The 20,174-nt window shown below is 35.5% G+C and overlaps 1 protein-coding gene across 3 annotated transcripts in view; it reads right to left on the bottom strand.

Moving 5' to 3' along the window:
• The window catches only part of GRIA4 (glutamate ionotropic receptor AMPA type subunit 4), a gene marked incomplete at its 3' end in the record, with an annotated part of 520,821 nt that overhangs the window by 176,257 nt on the left and 324,390 nt on the right, over positions 1–20,174 (bottom strand). For all 3 annotated transcript variants that reach the window (XM_082845543.1, XM_082845544.1, XM_082845545.1), the window contains exon 4: positions 8,556–8,740. In XM_082845543.1, coding sequence (XP_082701669.1) covers positions 8,556–8,740 — 185 coding nt within the window. The remainder of the gene's footprint in view (positions 1–8,555; positions 8,741–20,174) is intronic.

Genomic DNA, 20,174 nt, shown 5'->3' on the forward strand with positions numbered 1-20,174 from the left:
TTTCTTTGTGCTTCTCTTGTCTCGTCTATCCCTTACTCTTGTTTTTGTGTTTTCTTTAAAAATTTTAGTGCGAGAAAATGACTTTATGGCCATTAGCCAGTAACTAAATAAAACGTGTATTTCCTTCTAGATAATGATACAACCAGTTATGGCATAAGAGGCAGGCTACTGAAGGCTTTGGTTGTTTTTGATACTTTATTCAGAGCTAGAGATGTTTTTGGAAGTGGAGGTGGATTGGGTAGAGTTCTAGATTTAATGCAATTTTTTTATGTTAGAGAATTCTGAAAATTTGTAAATGCAGGCTCTAAATAAAGAGTCTTATCTGTTGCCATGCATTTGACAACTTGCCAAAAATCCTGTCTGGGATCTGACATCTCATTTAAGTAGTACTAGGTAAGGAGGTGGCCTTGGATTTAGAATAAGTTAGCTGGGGGCTATGTCCACATTTCACCACTTATGTGCAAACAGCCATATTTCTGTTTGTAAGGAATTTTCCTTTTTCTAATTGATCATGCCCTGAGATAGAATTATTGGCTTCCTTTGGTGATGTAACAAACCTCTGAGAGGTCAGTCATGGCTTTTAGGCTTTTTTGATTAATTTTCAAACAGTATGACAAGGTCACTGGGTTTGCCAATTATCTGAGTGTCTAGTGGGACACTGAGTTTCCCTGTCATATAGTGAAAGCAAGAATACTGTTGAAAGGGGCACAGATTTGAGTATGTATTAGAGGTAGTTTGAGATAACTGTGAGCCACCTGTAGAGCCACTTTTCCCCATTCTTTTGTTAAACATCTATTTCATACTGTAAGGTTGACCCATACCATCTTCTCCTGATAAATACTTGGTTAGACTCCTTAAATACATCCTACGGCCAAATAAATAAATTGTGCTAGGGCCAATATAGTTCCAGTTCTCTATCTAATGCCTTTCATATCATCATGTATTGAATAAGAACTGGCACTCATAGCAAAATTCCTGAGATGCTTGATCATTTTATATGTACTATATTTCTAAAAGAAAGAATATATTTTAGTAGGATTTTAGGAAATGCTTTTGGTTTGAGCCTTAGTTAACCAGATAAGAGTTACTAACTAGAACAGAAATTGCTCATAAATTTATCTTCAGCAGAGCATAATGTCCGACCTAAATAAAGTGGACACTCAAGAAATATTTGTAGAATGAATGAATATACAGAAATGGCCACTTGAGTGGGGTTTTACTTCATGCTTCTTTTCAACATATAGCCTATGTGTAAAATTATTTATTGCTTCAGGATCAAATGCAATTATCAGGAAGTCTTCATTGGAAATAACATTATTGACTTTTAGAGTGAGAAGGGTTTTACAAGATCATCTCAGCCCAATGCTTATTTAAAGTAAGGAGAATAAGAGTCATAGGCATTAAGTTACTCCACTTACTTTTTCAAAATTAACAATTGAAGATTTCTTACCCATCTCTCAAAAGCTAAAAACATTAATCATTTTTGGAAACATCATTATTTTGGGAATATGTCAATTGACCAAAGGAAGAGGTAGAAGAAAGTACATGCCATCCCACTGCCCAGACTGTATTCCAGAAAAGGAGAGTTTCACTGACTATAGAACACAGAAATCTAGCTGCATGACTCTTGGGTATTTTTCATGGTGTATTAAAAATATGTGAGCAACCATTAGCCTTAAGTGCTATTTTGGTCAAATAATCTTTAATGCCTGAAAGACAGTTAAGATCAAGTTTGTTGCTGCTTTTTGGTATACTGGGTTATACACATGAATCAAAGTCTGACACTTAAATGTCCAACTGATAAGGCATAAGATAAAATCATTAGGAACTTTTTGCAAGCAATCAAAATTTAAAATCAAAGTATATGTGTGAAAATAAATAATATATGAAAAGGTTCCCACTTTATAGTGGGCACTTATTTTGACATAAAAACAACTCATTTGTTTCCAGCTATATTAAGCTATTTTGAGCTACTCTATAAAATAATTGATGAAGAAAACTAGGTAAGATGAATAATGTTAGTGTCCAAAATGGTATATTACTTTAAGTAAAAATTGAAACTCTTTCTATCAATAATTGATCACAAATTCAACAAATACTCAAAAAGTATCTTTAGTTTTAAGTTTCTTTTCATAGTTTTTTCCTGCAGATGATTGAACCAAATTGCCCATTGGATTTAGAGAGACAAAATGTAATTTGTTTTATTGCAGCATGAAACAAACAATATAATAAATCTAACTTGGTGGTTTTGCTATATTTCTATTGCCTTAAATAGCTCTGTGAGTGATATTTACATAAATTCTTTCATTTTTTTCTGTGGTGTAATTTAGGGTGGAAAAGTCAATATAACTTTAAAACACATTTTCAAATGCTTGTTTTGAAATTCATGTTTTGAGATGTTTGAATGAATATGTGGTTAACTGCTATTTTAACTAGCAATACATTTATAAGAACTAATTAATTCATAGCATAAAAATAATTTGGAAAACATGTACAGAAGATAAAGTGCTTTTTGAAGCAGTTGTTCATTAACATATTTTGAGAGAAAATTGTGAGCTATTTCCATTAAGTTTTTGAAAATTGATACAAATTGAAGTGTCAATGAAGTAATTATTGACAGCATGTCACCACAATATGAAGTGTGCCCATCCTTCTAGAAATTTACTAACACATCCCCTTATCCTCATTGTACTAATTTCACTATCTTCTGAGAAAGGGCTACCTTTTGTCAAAGGAATTTTTTGACGGGAGATAAAGATGGCAGAGAAGGAGGACATCAAGCTCACTTCCCCCCACAAACACATCAAAAATATATCTATATGTGGAGCAACTTTAGCTGTAAACAACTGAAACTGGCAGAAAAGCTCTTCCACTAACAAGACTGTAAGAAAGATCCACACAGAGATGGGTAGAGAGGGAAGAGAAGAAATCAGGTCAGAACCTCCATCCCTAGCAGGGGATACAGAAAAGGAGGAGGATATCATGGGGTTGGACATTCTCCCTCGACCGTGAGGGGTTCGAACCACATATTGTGCACCCCATACCTGAGGTCTTGCACTAAGAAAAGTCCCCTTAGCTGGTTTGTAAACCAGTTGGACTTAACACGAGGCTGTAAGAAATTGACACTTTACTTTTGAAGAATGTGCACACACACTTGCTTTTGGGAAAAGGTGCGGGAAGCAGATTGAAAACTCCCTGGGGTTCTGACCAGTTTGCTGTAGCCGCCCCAGAGCACACCCCAGCCCACACTGGCAGCCTGCTCCAGCCCCTCTTGCTCTGCTGCAACTCTCCACTAGGGTGAAGGCAGATGATGGTGCTGGCTGGGACCTAGACCTGCACCTGAACAGGGTGTACTGAGTGCAGAGGAGGCAGTTTGGGATTGGCCTGGGGCTCTATCTGGCAGGCCAGGGCTGTCACAGTGTGTGCCTGAGCCTGCTCCAGGTGTCTGCTCTGATCCCGCTTGATCTTTACTACTGAGATTTTTCCTTTCTTATAAATTCTCACTTCTTGTAACCTTTTCTTTTCCATTTTAACACTTCTTGTAGAGTCGGTTTAGTATTATAACAAACTCACGGGTCACATCATATTCAACAGTGAAAAGCTGAAAGCTTTACCTCTAAAATCAGGAACAGAACAAGGATGCCCAGCCTTGTCACTTCTATTTTCATAGTATTGGAAGTCTTACCCACAGAAATAAGATGAGAAAAAGTAATAAAAGGCATCCACATTGGAAGGGAAGAAGTAAAACTGTCACTACTTGCAGATGACATATTAGTATATATAGAAAACCCTAAAATTTCCACTAAAAAACCATTAGAACTAATAAAACAATTTAATAAAGTTGCAGGATACAAGATTTATATACAGAAATCTGTTGCTATTCTATATACTAATAATGAACTATGGGAAAGAGAAAGCAAGAAAACAATCCCATTTACAATTGCATCAAGGAGGTTAAAGACCTATACTTTGAAAAGACATTGATGAAGGGAATTTGAAGCTGACCCAAAGACTTGAAAGGTATCCCATGTTTATGAACTGTAAGAATTAACATTTTAAAAATGTCCATACTACCCAAAGCAATGTACAGATTTAATGCAATCCCTATCAAAATACAAGGACATTTTTCACAGAACTAGAATAAATAATCCAAATATGGAACCACAAAAGACCCTGAATAGCCAAAGCAAGATTGAGAAAAAAAGAATAAAGCTGGAGGTATTACACTCCCTGACAACAGACTATACTAAAAAGCTACAGTCATCAAAACAGTATGGTACTGGCACCAAAAAGACACATATATCAGTGGAACAGAATAGAGAGCCTAGAAATAAACCCACGAACCTATGGTCAATTAATCTACAATAAAGAGGCAAGAATATACAATGGAGAAAAGACAGTCCTTCAATAAGTGGTTCTGGGAAAACTGGACAGTTACACGTAAAAGAATGAAATTAGAACATTTTGTCAGACCATATACAAAGAAAACACTCAAAATGGATGAAAGACCTAAATGTAAGACTGGAAACCATAAAACTCCTAGAAGAAAACATCTGCAGAACACATTATTTGACATAAGTCATAGCAATATATTTTGGATCATTCTCTTCAAGCAAAGGAAACAAAAGCAAAGGTAAACAAATGGGACTTAATTAAACTTCTGCACAGCAAAGGAAACCATTGACAAATAGAAAGACAACTTAGTTAATGAGAAAAATTACTTACAAATGATATGACTGATAAGGGATTAATATCCAAAATATATAAACAGTCCACACAAGATCAAAAAAACAAACAACCTGATTAAAAAATGGGCAGAAGATCTGAACAGATATTTTTCCAAAAAAGACAGAGATGGTCAAAAGGCACAAGAAAACATGGTCAACATCTCTATTTGTTAGAGAAATGCAAATCAAAACCACAATAAGGTAGCACTTCACACTTGTCAGAATGGTTATCATCGTCAAAAGCCCACAAATAACAAATGCTGGCAAGAATATGGAGAAAAGGGAACCCTAGTACACTTTTGGTGGGAATGTAAACTGGTGCAGCCACTATGCAAAATAGTATGGAAGTTTTTAAAAAAATTAAACAATAGAACTACCATATGATTTAGGAATTCCACTCCTGGATATATATCTGAAGAAAATAAAAACACTAATTCAGAAAGATACATGCACCCCAATGTTCACAGTCACATTATTTACAATAGCTAAAACATGGAAGTAAAGTGTCCATTGACAGATGAATGGATAAAGAAGTTGTGATATATATATATATATATATATACACACACACACACACACACACACGTATATATATAGCATGAAATATTACTCAGCCATAAATAAATAAAATTTTGCCATTTGTAACAACATGGATGGACCTGGAGAGTATTATGCTTAGTGAAATAAGTCAGGCAGAGAAAGACAAATACTGTTTGTTATCACTTATACGTGTAATTTAAAGAATAAATAAGTAATTAACATAAGAAAACAGAAACAGTCTCACAGATATAGAGCACTAACTAGTGGTTACCAGCAGGAAGAGGCAACGGGGGAGGGACAAGACAGGAGTAGGGGATTAAGAGGTACAATATACTATGTATAGAATAAATAAGATTCAACGACATGTTGTACAGTACAGGGAATATTGCCAATACTTTATAACAACTCTAAATGGAAGATAATCTATGAAAATATTGATTCACTATGTTGTACACCTGAAAATCATCTATACTTTAATAGAAAAAAAATTAGAGACATTTTTCTGATCAAGATTACATAGCATTTTACTTTTTAAAAAATGCTTTGTTTGAGTCTCTGAAATTGTTTTCTATTGTTATTTCATTTTATTAAGGAGGATATTGAAACACAGAGTTATTGAAGTAAATGTACAAGTTCCTGACAAAGTTTGGACTAGCTCTTGTTTTTAGATGAGTCAAGAAACATTAAAAGTGATTTTGCTTAGCGCTACAGGAATTAAAATATAGACAGTTAAAAAATGTTCAGAATAGGAAACAGTTTTTCTTGGGGAGAAATTTTATAGGACAATTAAGAACACAATATATTCTTACAGTAGAGTAGACTTTGTTACAATTTATGATATTTATATTTGAGCCGCATTTTAAATAGACAAAAATCTATTAATAGTCTCATTATTACTATGCAGTCATGATAAAAAAAACTTTTAGCATTCTGAAGAAATTAAAATAGAAATGGTAATGGTAAACACTCAAGTTTTCTAAGCTCTGGGGATCTAATGTACAGCATGGTGACTATATTTAACAGTACTGTATTGTACACTTAGAACTTGCTAAGAGAGTAAACCTTAAATGTTCCCACCCCTAAGAAGAAATGGTAATTATGTGACGTGATGGAGGTGTTAGCTAGCCCTACTATGGTAATCATTTCACAATATATTTGTGTATCAAATTATAATGTTATATTCCTTAAACTTATAATATGTTACATATTAATCACATCTCAATAAAGCTGGAAAAAATAAAAAAAATAATTTCTTTGAAATCATAACAAAAGTTAGATGCTTGATTCCCTTAGTGAGAGCTTATTTAAGGTTTATTTATTCAACAAGTTTATCCATAGCACCTGGGTGTGCTGATTTTCTTCTTAGAAACCTGCTAAGCCTCTGAAATGGGTCAATATGCTTTAGGCACTCAATTGCCTTCTCCAGCTGTGGTCTTTTAAGCACAAGTCTTTTAGCAACTAGAGGGTCTTTCTGAGCTTTACCCACTGACAGGAAGATGTTAGAATTGACTGTTCTGTGGGATTCATGAAGAGTTATTCACAAAGCTTCAGTTGTTCATGTCAAACAACTCAAACTCTCAACATAGGGGTAGAGGGGGAGGGAGGGAGAATGGGAGTTTGAGCTGAAGTGACCAGGTCTTACTTAAGAAAGTAGGAGAATTTTTTCTTGGATTCCATAAATGCACACTAAAAGTTTCATATACCTCGTATAATCACAACCTTAATGATTTCTTGGACTCCCTGAGGAATAAACCTGAGTGATGTACAGGTTAAAATTAACATTTTCTAATAGAATAATAACACAATTCATCAATCAAATGTTTTCTTTTTCTTCTTTTATAAAAGTGTAACAGGAGGAGAGTACTCTTTCATTTTTCCTTACAGTATAGTCTGGCTTCATGAGAACTTTAAAAGAAATACTACATGCTTTTTTTTTTTAAATAATCTTATTTATTCTCTCCTTGTTTATTTCTTTTTTTTTAAATTTTATTTATTTATGGCTGTGTTGGGTCTTCGTTTCTGTGCGAGGGCTTTCTCTAGTTGCGGCAAGTGGGGGCCGCTCTTCATTGTGGTGCGCAGGCCTCTCACTATCGCAATCTCTCTTGCTGCGGAGCACAGGCTCCAGACGCGCAGGCTCAGTAACTGTGGCTCATGGGCCCAGTTGCTCCGTGGCATGTGGGATCTTCCCGGACCAGGGCTCAAACCCGTGTCCCCTCCATTGGCAGGCATATTCTCAACCACTGCGCCACCAGGGAAGCCCACTACATGCTTTTTTACTTTTAACATTTACGAATGCTAATTATAGTTGAAGAAGGAAACTTATGGCATCTAGTTCAGCGTCCCTGGATATTAAGGAGAAATCTCTGAAACATATCTTGGCTTTGATATGTATAGTTGAGTACTTAACTTGTTCTCATAAATAAACCTCAAAATTGGTAAGTGAATCAAATCATATTGTTATGCAAATAAACTGTATGTAGCAAACTAACCAATAAAACATGCTACATTATTGTCTAGCTAACCTAACATATTGTAGATAAATAGGAGCAAACATTTATAAAACCACTAGATGGCATTCATTCACTGCAATTTTGGCCAAATACAGCCTTTAAAGCTTTATCATGATATGCAGGATTAGGGGCAAGGCAAGTGTTATCCATTATTTGATGATATTTTTCTTTCATATAACACACTGACAAAGCTCAATTTTATCTTTTCCTGTATGCTTCAAATCAAATCAACAGATACTTACTGAAAGCTTTATTAAATGATTCTTTCTTGTGAGGAGATTTGAAAGCCATCTTCACTGTGGTGGTAATGTATTTACTTACAACATCTAGAAGAAAATATGCTATATGCACTGTGCCACTTAATTTTCTTTTATTTCATTGCTTTATTAATTCATGTTGATATTTATCACAGAGCTATTTCTCTAAAGGTTATAAAAAGTACAGAGTCACATTTTCTAATATTTTAGATGGAATTAATCTTCAATCTTAATGCTTATGAAAATAGGAGGTCAAGAACTCTTGAGTCACAAAAAGTCCTTTCTATTGTACGTCTTTAAAATGTGTGAGGAAAAGTACTTCTAACTTCATTGAGAACCACAATGACCTTTGGTGATAAAAGATTATGATTTAGTCTTGGAGATAAATAAATCATGGAATGAAAACTCCCAAACTCCACACTTCGGGCTAAACTGTTGGAAGAAGATATTGATGGGCCAAAAAAAGTCAAATATTTTTGTAGAAGGTCTAGGTTAATAATAACATAAAGTCCAGTACTTACCTGTTCTAATATGTTTTGAAGCCTCTCTATCTCACAGTCTATTACAAATTTCTTTTCTTGTCTTCTATCAAGCTCTTCTAGAAGTTGCCTATAGCTGACATCATTAAAATTTTCCACACATATAGCGCTGACATGCCAACCATTTTGTCCTGCTTTTTCCATGATAGCTTGAAGTATCGAGTATCCTAGTGGGGAAAGAAATCCAGAGGGGTTACTAAAAACATGCCCTTAAATAACATGCAGGCACTGAGTCTACATCAATATTTTTATATTCCAAAACATACAATGAATTATTAGAAATTTAAAAACATGAGTGGTTATTTCTGAATCATTTAATTTTACTTTCTTTACTTAGGGCAAAAACATTCCTTAAAAATATTGCTTGAATGAAGTAGCAACATCATACCTTGAGTAAGCTCTCAAAATCCCTCTACCAAAGACTATTACATTGCTTTGGATATATTTTTGATGAGATAAACCAAAAACAAAATCTAGTACCACCTGTAGTCAAGAACAATTTCATAAACTTTTTGCTAATTTTACTCACTAGACAGAATTAATTTTGAACAGCTGTATTGATTTTCCCCTTGAGCAAAGTAGTAACAACATTTTTGGGTTCAACTGTGTCATAAAATAAACATTGCAACACTATTTATTGAGGACCCATTATTGTAAATGGAGAAGGCATTATTTAACTCTTCCTGTCTTGGTAGGGGAGTGATGTGGATTGGGGGTGAACTGAATGAAAACTAGGTGATGCAATGGGCACTCAAACTCATAATCTAGTAGAGGAAACAGACATTCAAATAAACAAATGAAACTTAGTTTAAAACTGTGTAATGATAGCCGTACTCAAGGGAAATTGTTGGCCCAAGGGAAAGTTTGGTAAAATCTGCCTTAATGGGACCAGGAAAACTGCCATGAGGAGAAACAACTTGAACTGGGTCTTGAAGGTGCCTTTAAGATTGCTGAAAAAGGAGCATTTATTAGCGGGAAACAGACTTCCAGAGGGAATGGAATGGTCTTTACACTGTTCTTCATTCAGATCTCTCTGCATGTGGAAGGGAAGTCATGGGTCTTAATGTCTGGGTTAAAGATGAAGTGGCAAACTCATGAACCCAGCACTTAGAATATTTCTTCATGACAACATTGTCTTGAAATCTTGAATTTTTGAGCTCTCAGTTTTGAGTTGGAATGTGAAAAAAAGGAAAAAAGATTCTTTGAATCTATGTATAACATTTAAACGAAGGTTGTTTTGGATCAGAGCCTGTTATTTTTTCCCCTTGTGGCTTAGCATAAAAAAAATATGCTAGTCCTCTTTAAGAAGGTCTAACACTTATTTGAGCTCATTCTATGGCAGCAGTTTCCTATAGTTTCTCCCTCCCTTGGTCCCTGGACTTAGAGTGGAGAGCTGGGTGGATTAAACCTGAAGACTTAAAATGAATGCAAAGCATTTGCTAGATAAGAGCACCCTTTACTCAGTTTTCTGTTTGGTATGTGAGTCTCTCAGGTTCAAGGATTTTTATTTTTAGGTATGTTTTCTACAAGTCAGAGTTTCAAACATTACGGATGTTCATTTAATATCAACAGATGGAACTGATGATGAGGTCATATTTGAAATATAAATTACCTGATATCCTGCCAAATGAAATACTGTGGCAGTCAGGATTAATTTTTATCAAAATGAAAACAATTCCCTAAAGAGGAAGAAAGAGGGCATGTTAATTACTATATAATTATTCTAGTATATCTATTGCTTTGTTTAGTCTTTCCTTTTGTAATGTATGCCTGTAATTATCTCTTCAAATCTTACCTAGATCCCCCCTATCCCTGCCCCAAATTCAGTACTCTTTCCCTTGTTTCCTATTATATGCATACGTAACATGATGGTCTGCATCCTATCTTAATGAAATCAAGCAGGACTCTGAGGGTCCTCCTGGGTTCAAAAGTCCCTCAGTGTCCCCCGTTTCTTGTTTTTAGAGAAAGGCTTTAGTCTTCTAGGCCTTCCTTGTGTTCCAAAGAGCATCAGTTACTAATTAGAGAAGTGAGGGAACACACAAACAAAGGTGAAGCAAACTCAAATGGTCTTGGAGAAAACACAAAGCCCAAAAGGTCTTAACAGAAAAAAACATCAGGGGTCAACTGGGAAATGAAATTCTTGACCATCACATAATGCTCTAAGTAAATAATAAAATGTCTCAACTATTGTTTTTGCTCTCTCCTAGAAAAAAGTTAAAGGATCATAAGACCATGATTTACTAATTTGCTTTGTAGGAACAATCAATCAAAATCACCAATGACACATCAAATCATAAGACGGTGGCAGGAAGTCTGCAATTGAGATCTATGGGAAGCTGAAATTACAAGGCCCCCTCCCCTTTTACCCTTTTTGCTTTTAAAACCCTTGCACCCTGGCCAACCAGCAAGATGGATCTGAGACAAACCTACATCTCCCATCTTCTCTGGAGAGCAGCACCCTCTAGATCAGTAAACCTTTCTCTGATCCAAACTCCGACGTTTTTGTTTGTTTGGCCTCACTATGCATCTAGCACACAAACTTGGGTTAAACAACATTAATGTACACTGTACACGTTCATGCCTCATTTATCCTGTTACTGGGATTTGCTCTCTGATAGTGAATTAATGTTCTTTCATTCATTTTTGACACCTATGAACATGCTCTTTTTAAAAATACCAATTGACATCTTATTTTCCGTTTTCTCCTTTTATTTACTGTAGTACCAAAATAATTAAAAAAAACTTTTTGTTTGATTTTCTTGCATGTTGTAAAAATAATAACTATGTCCACACACATCATCCCTGTGACCAATTCACAGCTTGGCACAGTTCTTTAGATACTGCCTTTGTTTGTTATCATCACGTCATGTGGATATGTCAGTGCTAGGCTGTTATTTTCCTACCTACAGGAATTTCACAGAATATAGAGCCACACATCTTCTGATGAAATTTATATATGTTCCCAGTTGCATAATAGATATTGAAAGATTCACACTAATAAAACAAAATTATAATTCAAATTCAACATTTTGTTATCTGAGTTTTCAGATTTAGAAGTGACACTAGAATTGAAATAAAACAAAACCCTAGGACACAATCTTTGTTAAATGGCAAAGAAAGTTGGCTGCCTAAAAAGAACCATTAATCATAGTCAGAAATAAATGGCATCTTTTTAATGCAAAGGACACACAGTTATAGTTTCAGAGCCCAGGTGAAAATTTGAGTTCTTTTACAAGCTGTGTTTGATTTTAATAGCCTATCTTATTCATTGCAACTCAGATGTACCTGTCTTATTTATTTGCCAAGATAGTTGGGAATACATTGTAATTCAGAGAAAATACTGCTGTTGAATCTATGATTGTGTAACTTACCTGTTATATAAACTAGAAAATCACAAGTCAAGTCATATTAATTCTACAACTGCCTACGATTTGTATCTCCTAGTTCTTAGAAAATCTGTAGTGCAATATTGTTGGTCAGAAAATGAATACTACAGTTTTAGGTGAATATCACAAGAGTAATGAGGAGTTCACTACTGTAAAGAATTTTTAAGTCTTGCTTTTATTTAAAAGCTGTCTAACATTTTAATCTAATATAATTTATTGAAAACTAAGACATCCGAGATTCTTTAAGATATGCCAGGATAAACAAAGTTATGATTCTTGTCTTGACCAGGATCTAGCAAAACTGATATTTAAGTAACTATTATACAAATTACACTGTATTGTGTAAGTAACTTCAAAAGACCCAAAATAATTTTATTAGAATAGTAGTGAAAATGTATGATGGAGAAGATCACATTGTTGGATTAAAATAAATGATTAAAGGCTTTTTCATGGTTATTAAAGAACACTATCAGTTACACATACAAATATTTTAAAATGTTATATTATATAATGATATTACTAATTATGCTAAATAGAATCATAGTGATTTAAGCAGTCTTGAGCTACTGTATCCTTACACATCAACACTTTTTATATCACCCATGAATAATGACCTATTTTGGGTGAGTAGTACCATCCAGATATTCAGCTGCTAGCAACACAAACTGGGCTTGTTTATCTGATGTTCTCTTTTGAAAGAGTTATTTGATTCAACTATCTGCACATGGAGGGACAGGAGGAGAGTCAGGAAATATCTATGTCAGAGTGGATATAATTTCAAAAAGGAGAGAGTTATCTGTATGCTATTAAAAACCCTTCTCTTTGATAAGGATAGAAAAGGGCTTTTTAATTAGAAGGTCACTGGTGCACACAACAGGAGTAGCATCAATGGAATGCTGAATATAGGAGTCATATTTCAGAGAAGTAAGAAATTGAGGAGAAAATGAGAAGTGAAAATGTAGAAATTAGGGAGGAATATCATCAGAATAATTAATTTAATGAGATGAAGGATATGCCTCTATAAGTATGAGATAGAGAAACATTGAGGCCATGGGAACTCATTTGGGAAGGAGAGGACTGGGTCTGTCCCATGTGGCATCGTTGAGCTTAAAAAGAAGTGACAAAGGGATATAGCAGCAGTTTGTACTTACTCAAATTAAAGCCTCTTTCATTAATTTTATAGATTGCTATGCAGGTACCCACTACTACCCAATTTCTCTGATCTGGCATAATTACTGGCATCCAAAGCTAGTATATTCCAAGAGAAAGGTGTGTATATCTGAAAGTCTACTTTATACTGTATTTTAATCTCAGTCATGAGAGGAATACGATTCTGTAAACCTCACGGCATTTAACGCCATCATAATGGCACTACAGAGCCGATTTAGTAACCATTTGGTTTGGACTCTTTCCAAAGCAGCTTAGGTACTGAAATAACATGTTCAAAGGCTACAGTCTGAACTCTAAGATCTCAGAACACAGAAGGAGTAACCAACATTGTAGCTTGGTTAAAATTATCTGCAGCTGTGACTATAGCATTTATTTATGCCATAGTTCAAGAAGGGCATAGTGAAAATAAGCAAAGATCTGCCAACTTACACAGTTTGAAACCATACATATAAACCTGAGGTAAGATGGAATGTCTTTGAGTTTTCCCTTTTCTACAAAAAATCAAGAGTAAAAATAGAAAATCCTTCTTCAAAGATGGTTATTTTGGGTCTTAGATTTTCCCTAAGTCCTCTTGTATTTTCTGACAATAACATTTATTGTCTCTTGACCACTACATTGTAGTGTCCATATTTAATTCAGAGATATCATACAGGGGAATTTGATACTTTAAAACTTTAAAGTTTTCTGTCAGTTGCAACTGAACCTAATCTTTATTTATACAGGCATATAGCAAATATTTTCAACTATTTGCCACAGGTTCAAGGCACTAAACTCCTCCTCCCAGGCATGCGTTATTTTCTTATTTCTCTTGGGCTTTTCTAGAACTAGACCACTGGAGAATTTTAGTTCACTTGTTTACATGGCAACTAGACTAATCTTTGTCTAGTTTGTTTCTGTCTGGAAAGTCTATGGTACTTCCTTGAATGAAGCTTTCAATGTTTTCCTATTCTTTTATGTTACATACCAAAATCTGGTCATACTTGTCTCCTCCCTCTCTTTCTAGTCTCATTTTGTGCCATTATTCTTCTTGCTTTCTAACCTCTAGCAGCATTGTCCTTCTCAGATATTTTAAAAGGTAGCATGCATCTCCACCTCATTGCCTTTACACATGCTAGTGTTCCCTTTAAAAGACTATTTCCTTCCATTTTTGCCTTCTATTCATTTTTCAGACCTCACCTTAGACATCACTTACCTTCTAACTAGATCACTTACTCCTCATATAATCTCTTGTAGCTTTCTGTACATTTCTTTCAGAGATTTTTTTTTACCAGTTTCTAACCATATATTTTGAATGATGATCTGATTAGTGTCTTCCCTCTCCTCCCCCCACTCCCATACTGTAGGCTCCATGAAAGTAGTGAGTATTTCTGTGCTCAGTATTTAGTCTAGTGGTTCTCAGTAGATGCTCAGCAAAGTTGTCAGAACACAGAAATAAATTAATGGGAATTTCATAGAGAGGAATCAGGATGTCAAGAGGATCAGAAGAAGCATGGCAGGTCACATTCAGGAACTTCAAATGCTTCAGATTATGTTGTGTGTTTGGAAGAACAAGTAGGGTGTGGAAAATTGGTGTGGACTGTGGGAAGAGCTTCAAAGGCTGGAGAGGTAACAAGAAAGGGACACCTCATAAGGGCCTTCTCTACCATATTATAAAATTTGGCCTTTACTCCTCAGGAACTTTAAGAAGAGACTGACAGAACTGCATGTGTTTTAGAGGGATTGTTTAGCTAAGGTGTGAAGGATACAGTGGATGAAGGTAACACAAAAAACAGGAAAACCAATTGGGAGGCCATATTGAAGTAATCCAGGTGAGAGATAATAAGGAAGGAGAGTAATTTCTAGATTAAAGTGGCAGGATAAATCAACTTGGTTATTGTTGAAACATAAGGAATAAGGAGAAGGAAGATTTGAGCATAATGACAATCTGTTCTTCTGGTGTTCATTTTACTTGTTTTCAGAAGAAACTCTTAGGTCTTTTTGATCTCCTGAAGAAACGAATATTTTTCTATTTGGATTTCAGATGTCAAGTAACTTCTAATGATATGGTCTTTGCAGTCACCTCCCTCATCACCCAAAGCAGTATTCTAAATTCTGAGACAGGTTTGAGAAACCCACTTTTCTCTCTTGCTATAAACATCAATTTTTCAAGAGACCATCTCTGTAGATTTTGAATATTCCCTAAGAATAATTGGATATTTTTTCAAGCTTGTTTGTAGCATTTTTTATGTCCTCAGCACTATGGATATTTATCAATATCTTTTTATAATATAAGGGAATCTCTTTTTATGCAAGAAAAGCATTCTTGAAAAATTTGTGTAATTTTAAAGCCAAATGACTGAAGACCAATTTCCTAAAGAAATAGATATCTAGCATAATTTATATAGTTACTATTTTGCTCATCAATTGAGATTTTATCTACTTTTTATAGTACACTACATAAAATTCCCAATTCTGATTTTACCTATTTTTTAATATCACAATATATAAAGTTCACAATTCAAACTTGCATAAAATACAACCATTGTATCTTCATAAGGAGACTAAAATATAGATTTATGAATTAACAGTCACTCAAATAATGTTTGTTTCATATTAAACACTTAAACTACTTAAGACCTAATTTTCTTTATTTTTTAACATCTTTATTGGGGTATAATTGCTTTACAATGGTGTGTTAGTTTCTGCTTTATAACAAAGTGAATCAGCTATACATATACATATGTTCCCATATGTCTTCCCTCTTGCATCTCCCTCCCTCCCACCCTCCCTATCCCACCTCTCCAGGCTGTCACAAAGCACCGAGACAATATCCCTGTGCCATGCGGCTGCTTCCCATTAGCTATCTACCTTACGTTTGTTAGTGTGTATATGTCCATGACTCTCTCTCGCCCTGTCACAGCTCACCCTTCCCCCTCCCCATAACCTCAAGTCCGTTCTCCGGTAGGTCTGTGTCTTTATTCCTGTCTTATCCCTAGGTTCTTCATGACATTTTTTTTCTTAAATTCCATATATATGTGTTAGCGTACGGTATTTGTCTTTCTCTTTCTGACTTACTTCACTCTGTATGACAGACTCTAGGTCTATCCACCTCATTACAAATAGCTCAATTTCATTTCTTTTTATGGCTGAGTAATATTCCATTATATATATGTGCCACATCTTCTTTATCCATTCATCCGATGATGGGCACTTAGGTTGTTTCCATCTCTGGGCTATTGTAAATAGAGCTGCAATGAACATTTTGGTACATGACTCTTTTTGAATTTTGGTTTTCTCAGGGTATATGCCCAGTAGTGGGATTGCTGGGTCATATGGTAGTTCTATTTGTAGTTTTTTAAGGAACCTCCATACTGTTCTCCATAGCGGCTGAACCAATTCACATTCCCAACAGCAGTGCAAGAGTGTTCCCTTTTCTCCACAGCCTCTCCAGCATTTATTGTTTCTAGATTTTTTGATGATGGCCATTCTGACTGGTGTGAGATGATATCTCATTGTAGTTTTGATTTGCATTTCTCTAATGATTAATGATGTTGAACATTCTTTCATGTGTTTGTTGGCAGTCTGTATATCTTCTTTGGAGAAATGTCTATTTAGGTCTTCTGCCCATTTTTGGATTGGGTTGTTTGTTTTTTTGTTATTGAGCTGCATGAGCTGCTTGTAAATTTTGGAGATTAATCCTTTGTCAGTTGCTTCATTTGCAAATATTTTCTCCCATTCTGAGGGTTGTCTTTTGGTCTTGTTTATGGTTTCCTTTGCTGTGCAAAAGCTTTGAAGTTTCATTAGGTCCCTTATTTCCGTTACTCTAGGAGGTGGGTCAGAAAGGATCTTGCTGTGATTTATGTCATAGAGTGTTCTGCCTATGTTTTCCTCTAGGAGTTTGATAGTTTCTGGCCTTACATTAAGACCTAATTTTCATATTAAAGTTATATACCAACACTTTGGGAAAGCAAAGTGTTGAATTGAGAGGAGGAATAGCGCCCCTCAGAGAGAACTTCACTGCAGAGAGAATCACCTGTACTATGATTTGGTCCTTAGAGGACAGGGAGGGTTTAATCAGTGGAGATGGTGAAGAGGAAGGAGTTACTGCAGCATAAGGCAAAGACAGAGAGGTGGAAGCTTAAAGAATACTTAATAGGGGCTTCCCTGGTGGCGCAGTGGTTGAGAGTCCACCTGCCAATGTAGGGGACACAGTTTCGTGCCCCAGTCTGAGAAGATTCCACATGCTGTGGAGCGGCTAGGCCTGTGAGCCATGGCTGCTGAACCTGCACATCTGGAGCCTGTGCTCCGTAATGAGAGAGGCCACAACAGTGAGAGACCCGCGTACCGCAAAAAACAAAACAAAACAAACAAAAAAAGAATACTTAATAAATTATTAATAGTTAATAGACTAGTTTTCTAGAGTAGTAGATTCATAAACTATATTATGCTTTATTATCATTTTACAATACAGTTGAATCACCTAAGAGCCTTGTGAAGTAGGTATTATTATCCCCGCCATATAAGTGAAGATATAGACATAAAGATAGATTATGTGATTTATGTCAAATCATTACCCTAATAAGTGGCAGAGCCACAGTTTGAACTCAGGCCTTCCATTTTTAATTTTAGGGACTTTTCCACCACACTTTAGTGAACAGGGAAAGCAGGAGATAAAACTAGGCAGGAAGGTTGAGGCTGTGTTGTGAAGGCCTTTAAATAACAGTCATCATCAACTCTTCTTGTTCACAAACACATCTCATATTTTAGCATATTCTGTCAGTGCTATCTTTAAAATATATCAAGAATCTGACCATTTCTCCCTATAGCCACTGCCAGCATCTAGGTCCAAGTCACATTGCCTCTTGTCTGGATTATTACAATTATCTCCTTACAAGTCTCTTTGCTCGGCCTTTGCCTCCTTCAGACTAGTCACAGCAAGCAAGTCAGATCATATCACTCACAGCCCAAAGCTTCTCACTGATTCTTTACAGTAGCCTGCATAGCCCCACATCTCTGACCTCATTTACTCTCATTCTCAGAAGTCAGTAGCAAACTTGCCTTTTTGCAGTTGCAATAACCGGACAGGTGATACTCTAACTCAAGCTTTTGCCCTCGTGTGCTCTCTCCAATGTGGGTCTGCAAGGATTATTCTTTCATTTCCTCTAGGTCTTTACCCAAATGCTTTCTCTTCAGTGGGCCCATCCTAGGCTACTTTCTCCGAACTTTTGTCCTGAGATTTTCTATTGCCCTTTTTTGCTTTATTTTTCCCTAACATCACCATCTAACATACTATATATTTTTTTCAGTTAGCCTTGTTTATTGTCTATTTCCCGCACTAGAATATAAGCTCATGAAGGTAGATTTTGTTTTGTTCACAGTGCTAGAAGAGTGCCTGGCAACTAAAAAGCACTCAGTGAAACTTCTGAATAATAAACTACTAAAAGTTAAATTTTACTCCATTGTCAACAGGGAAACTCTGGAGATTTTGGAGCAGAGAGGAGACAAATTTATAAAATTGCTTTCAGGGGCTTCCCTGGTGGCGCAGTGGTTGAGAGTCCGCCTGCCGATGCAGGCGACACGGGTTCATGCCCCGGTCTGGGAAGATCCCATATGCCGCTGAGCGGCTGGGCCCGTGAGCCGTGGCTGCTGAGCCTGCGCGTCCGGAGCCTGTGCTCCGCAACGTGAGAGGCCACAGCAGTGAGAGGCCCGCGTACCTCAAAAAAAAAAAAAATTGCTTTCAGTATATTAGAATTTATAGTATTAGAGGAAATGAAGGATACAGTAGAAAGAGAAGAGAGAAAGATAGTCCCAATAGGACGCTACTAAAATTAATATAGGTGTAATGGAATAACTCCTCTAATCTAGATAGGTTCTGAAAAAAATTACAGAGAAAGGAGAATGTCAGTTGCTTGCTTTTCTCTAAATTCTATACATTTTCCCTCATTCTGTATTTATCTATGTAAGAGTCAGGAGATTTTTCATTATATCAGGTGGAACTATAAGAAGTTGTCATTCCTGTTAGTCTAAAATATTCAAATTTTGGCAAATGTCTTATGGTTCAATCTAATTTCTGAATCTATAATAAATAATATTCAGTGGAATTAAAGTGATATGAAAATGACTTAGTTTATATAGTTAGACCCTAAAAGAATGTGACAAGTAAATGCAAAAACTCCCAAACTGGGGCGGAGGGAGGTCATGAGTGGTATGAGCCAAGAGCCCTGCACACCTCAGCAAGTCCTTAGGTTATCCCTGGAAATTGCTCTAAAGTTTTCATGATCAGTCTTCATAGCAACCTTCTTGAGTCATTAATAAAGGCTAAAATAAGTCTCAAAAAACGTAGAATTAAAGAAATTGTGAAATCCATTTTAGAAAGGACTATATTCTGAATGATAAAAACAGGCATACTTTTGGTTCATAAAAACAGATCCTCAGCTAACCCTGAAAAGTTGGTTCATTGGTTAAGGATGCAGGAGAGCCAATGCTCTACATAGAATTCTGGTTCTTAAAACAGCAATTAATTTATTCATCAATATACTATGTTGAAGTTTGAGGCCAATATATCTCCTTAATTAATCATGAAAACATCACTAGCAACAAAACATACAGAAGTGTTTCACAACATATTAAATATCAGTTTATTAGATTTAAATTCCAAATTGTGTACTATAAATAATATTAATTTGGATCTGGCTTTTACACACAAAGCCAAAACAATTCATTTGTGTTGATTTGAAAGTGATATTTTAAAATGTTACTTTTGTCTTCTCTTTAGAAAAGGAGTAGCAATGCATAATTTTCTGTGATGATTCTGGTGAAAGAATTTGCATACAATTAGTGAGACAATTTCTGTTTCTAGTAGGGACAAGCACAGGATGAAGTAAGTATTCACCATATGATTAACCTAATTTTTATATCCCACTGAGGCTAGCTCAGTTCCAAGAAGTAATTGTAAACTCATGGCAGGGACCATGAGCATGAATACATTTAATTACTCACTATTAAATTTCTTTAGTAGGGAAATGATACCGAGTTTATCATCTAAATAAAGAGAAACTTCTTCAAC

The sequence above is a fragment of the Leucopleurus acutus genome, assembly GCF_964270905.1.
Source record: "Leucopleurus acutus genome assembly, chromosome: 8".
Taxonomy (NCBI): domain Eukaryota; kingdom Metazoa; phylum Chordata; class Mammalia; order Artiodactyla; family Delphinidae; genus Leucopleurus; species Leucopleurus acutus.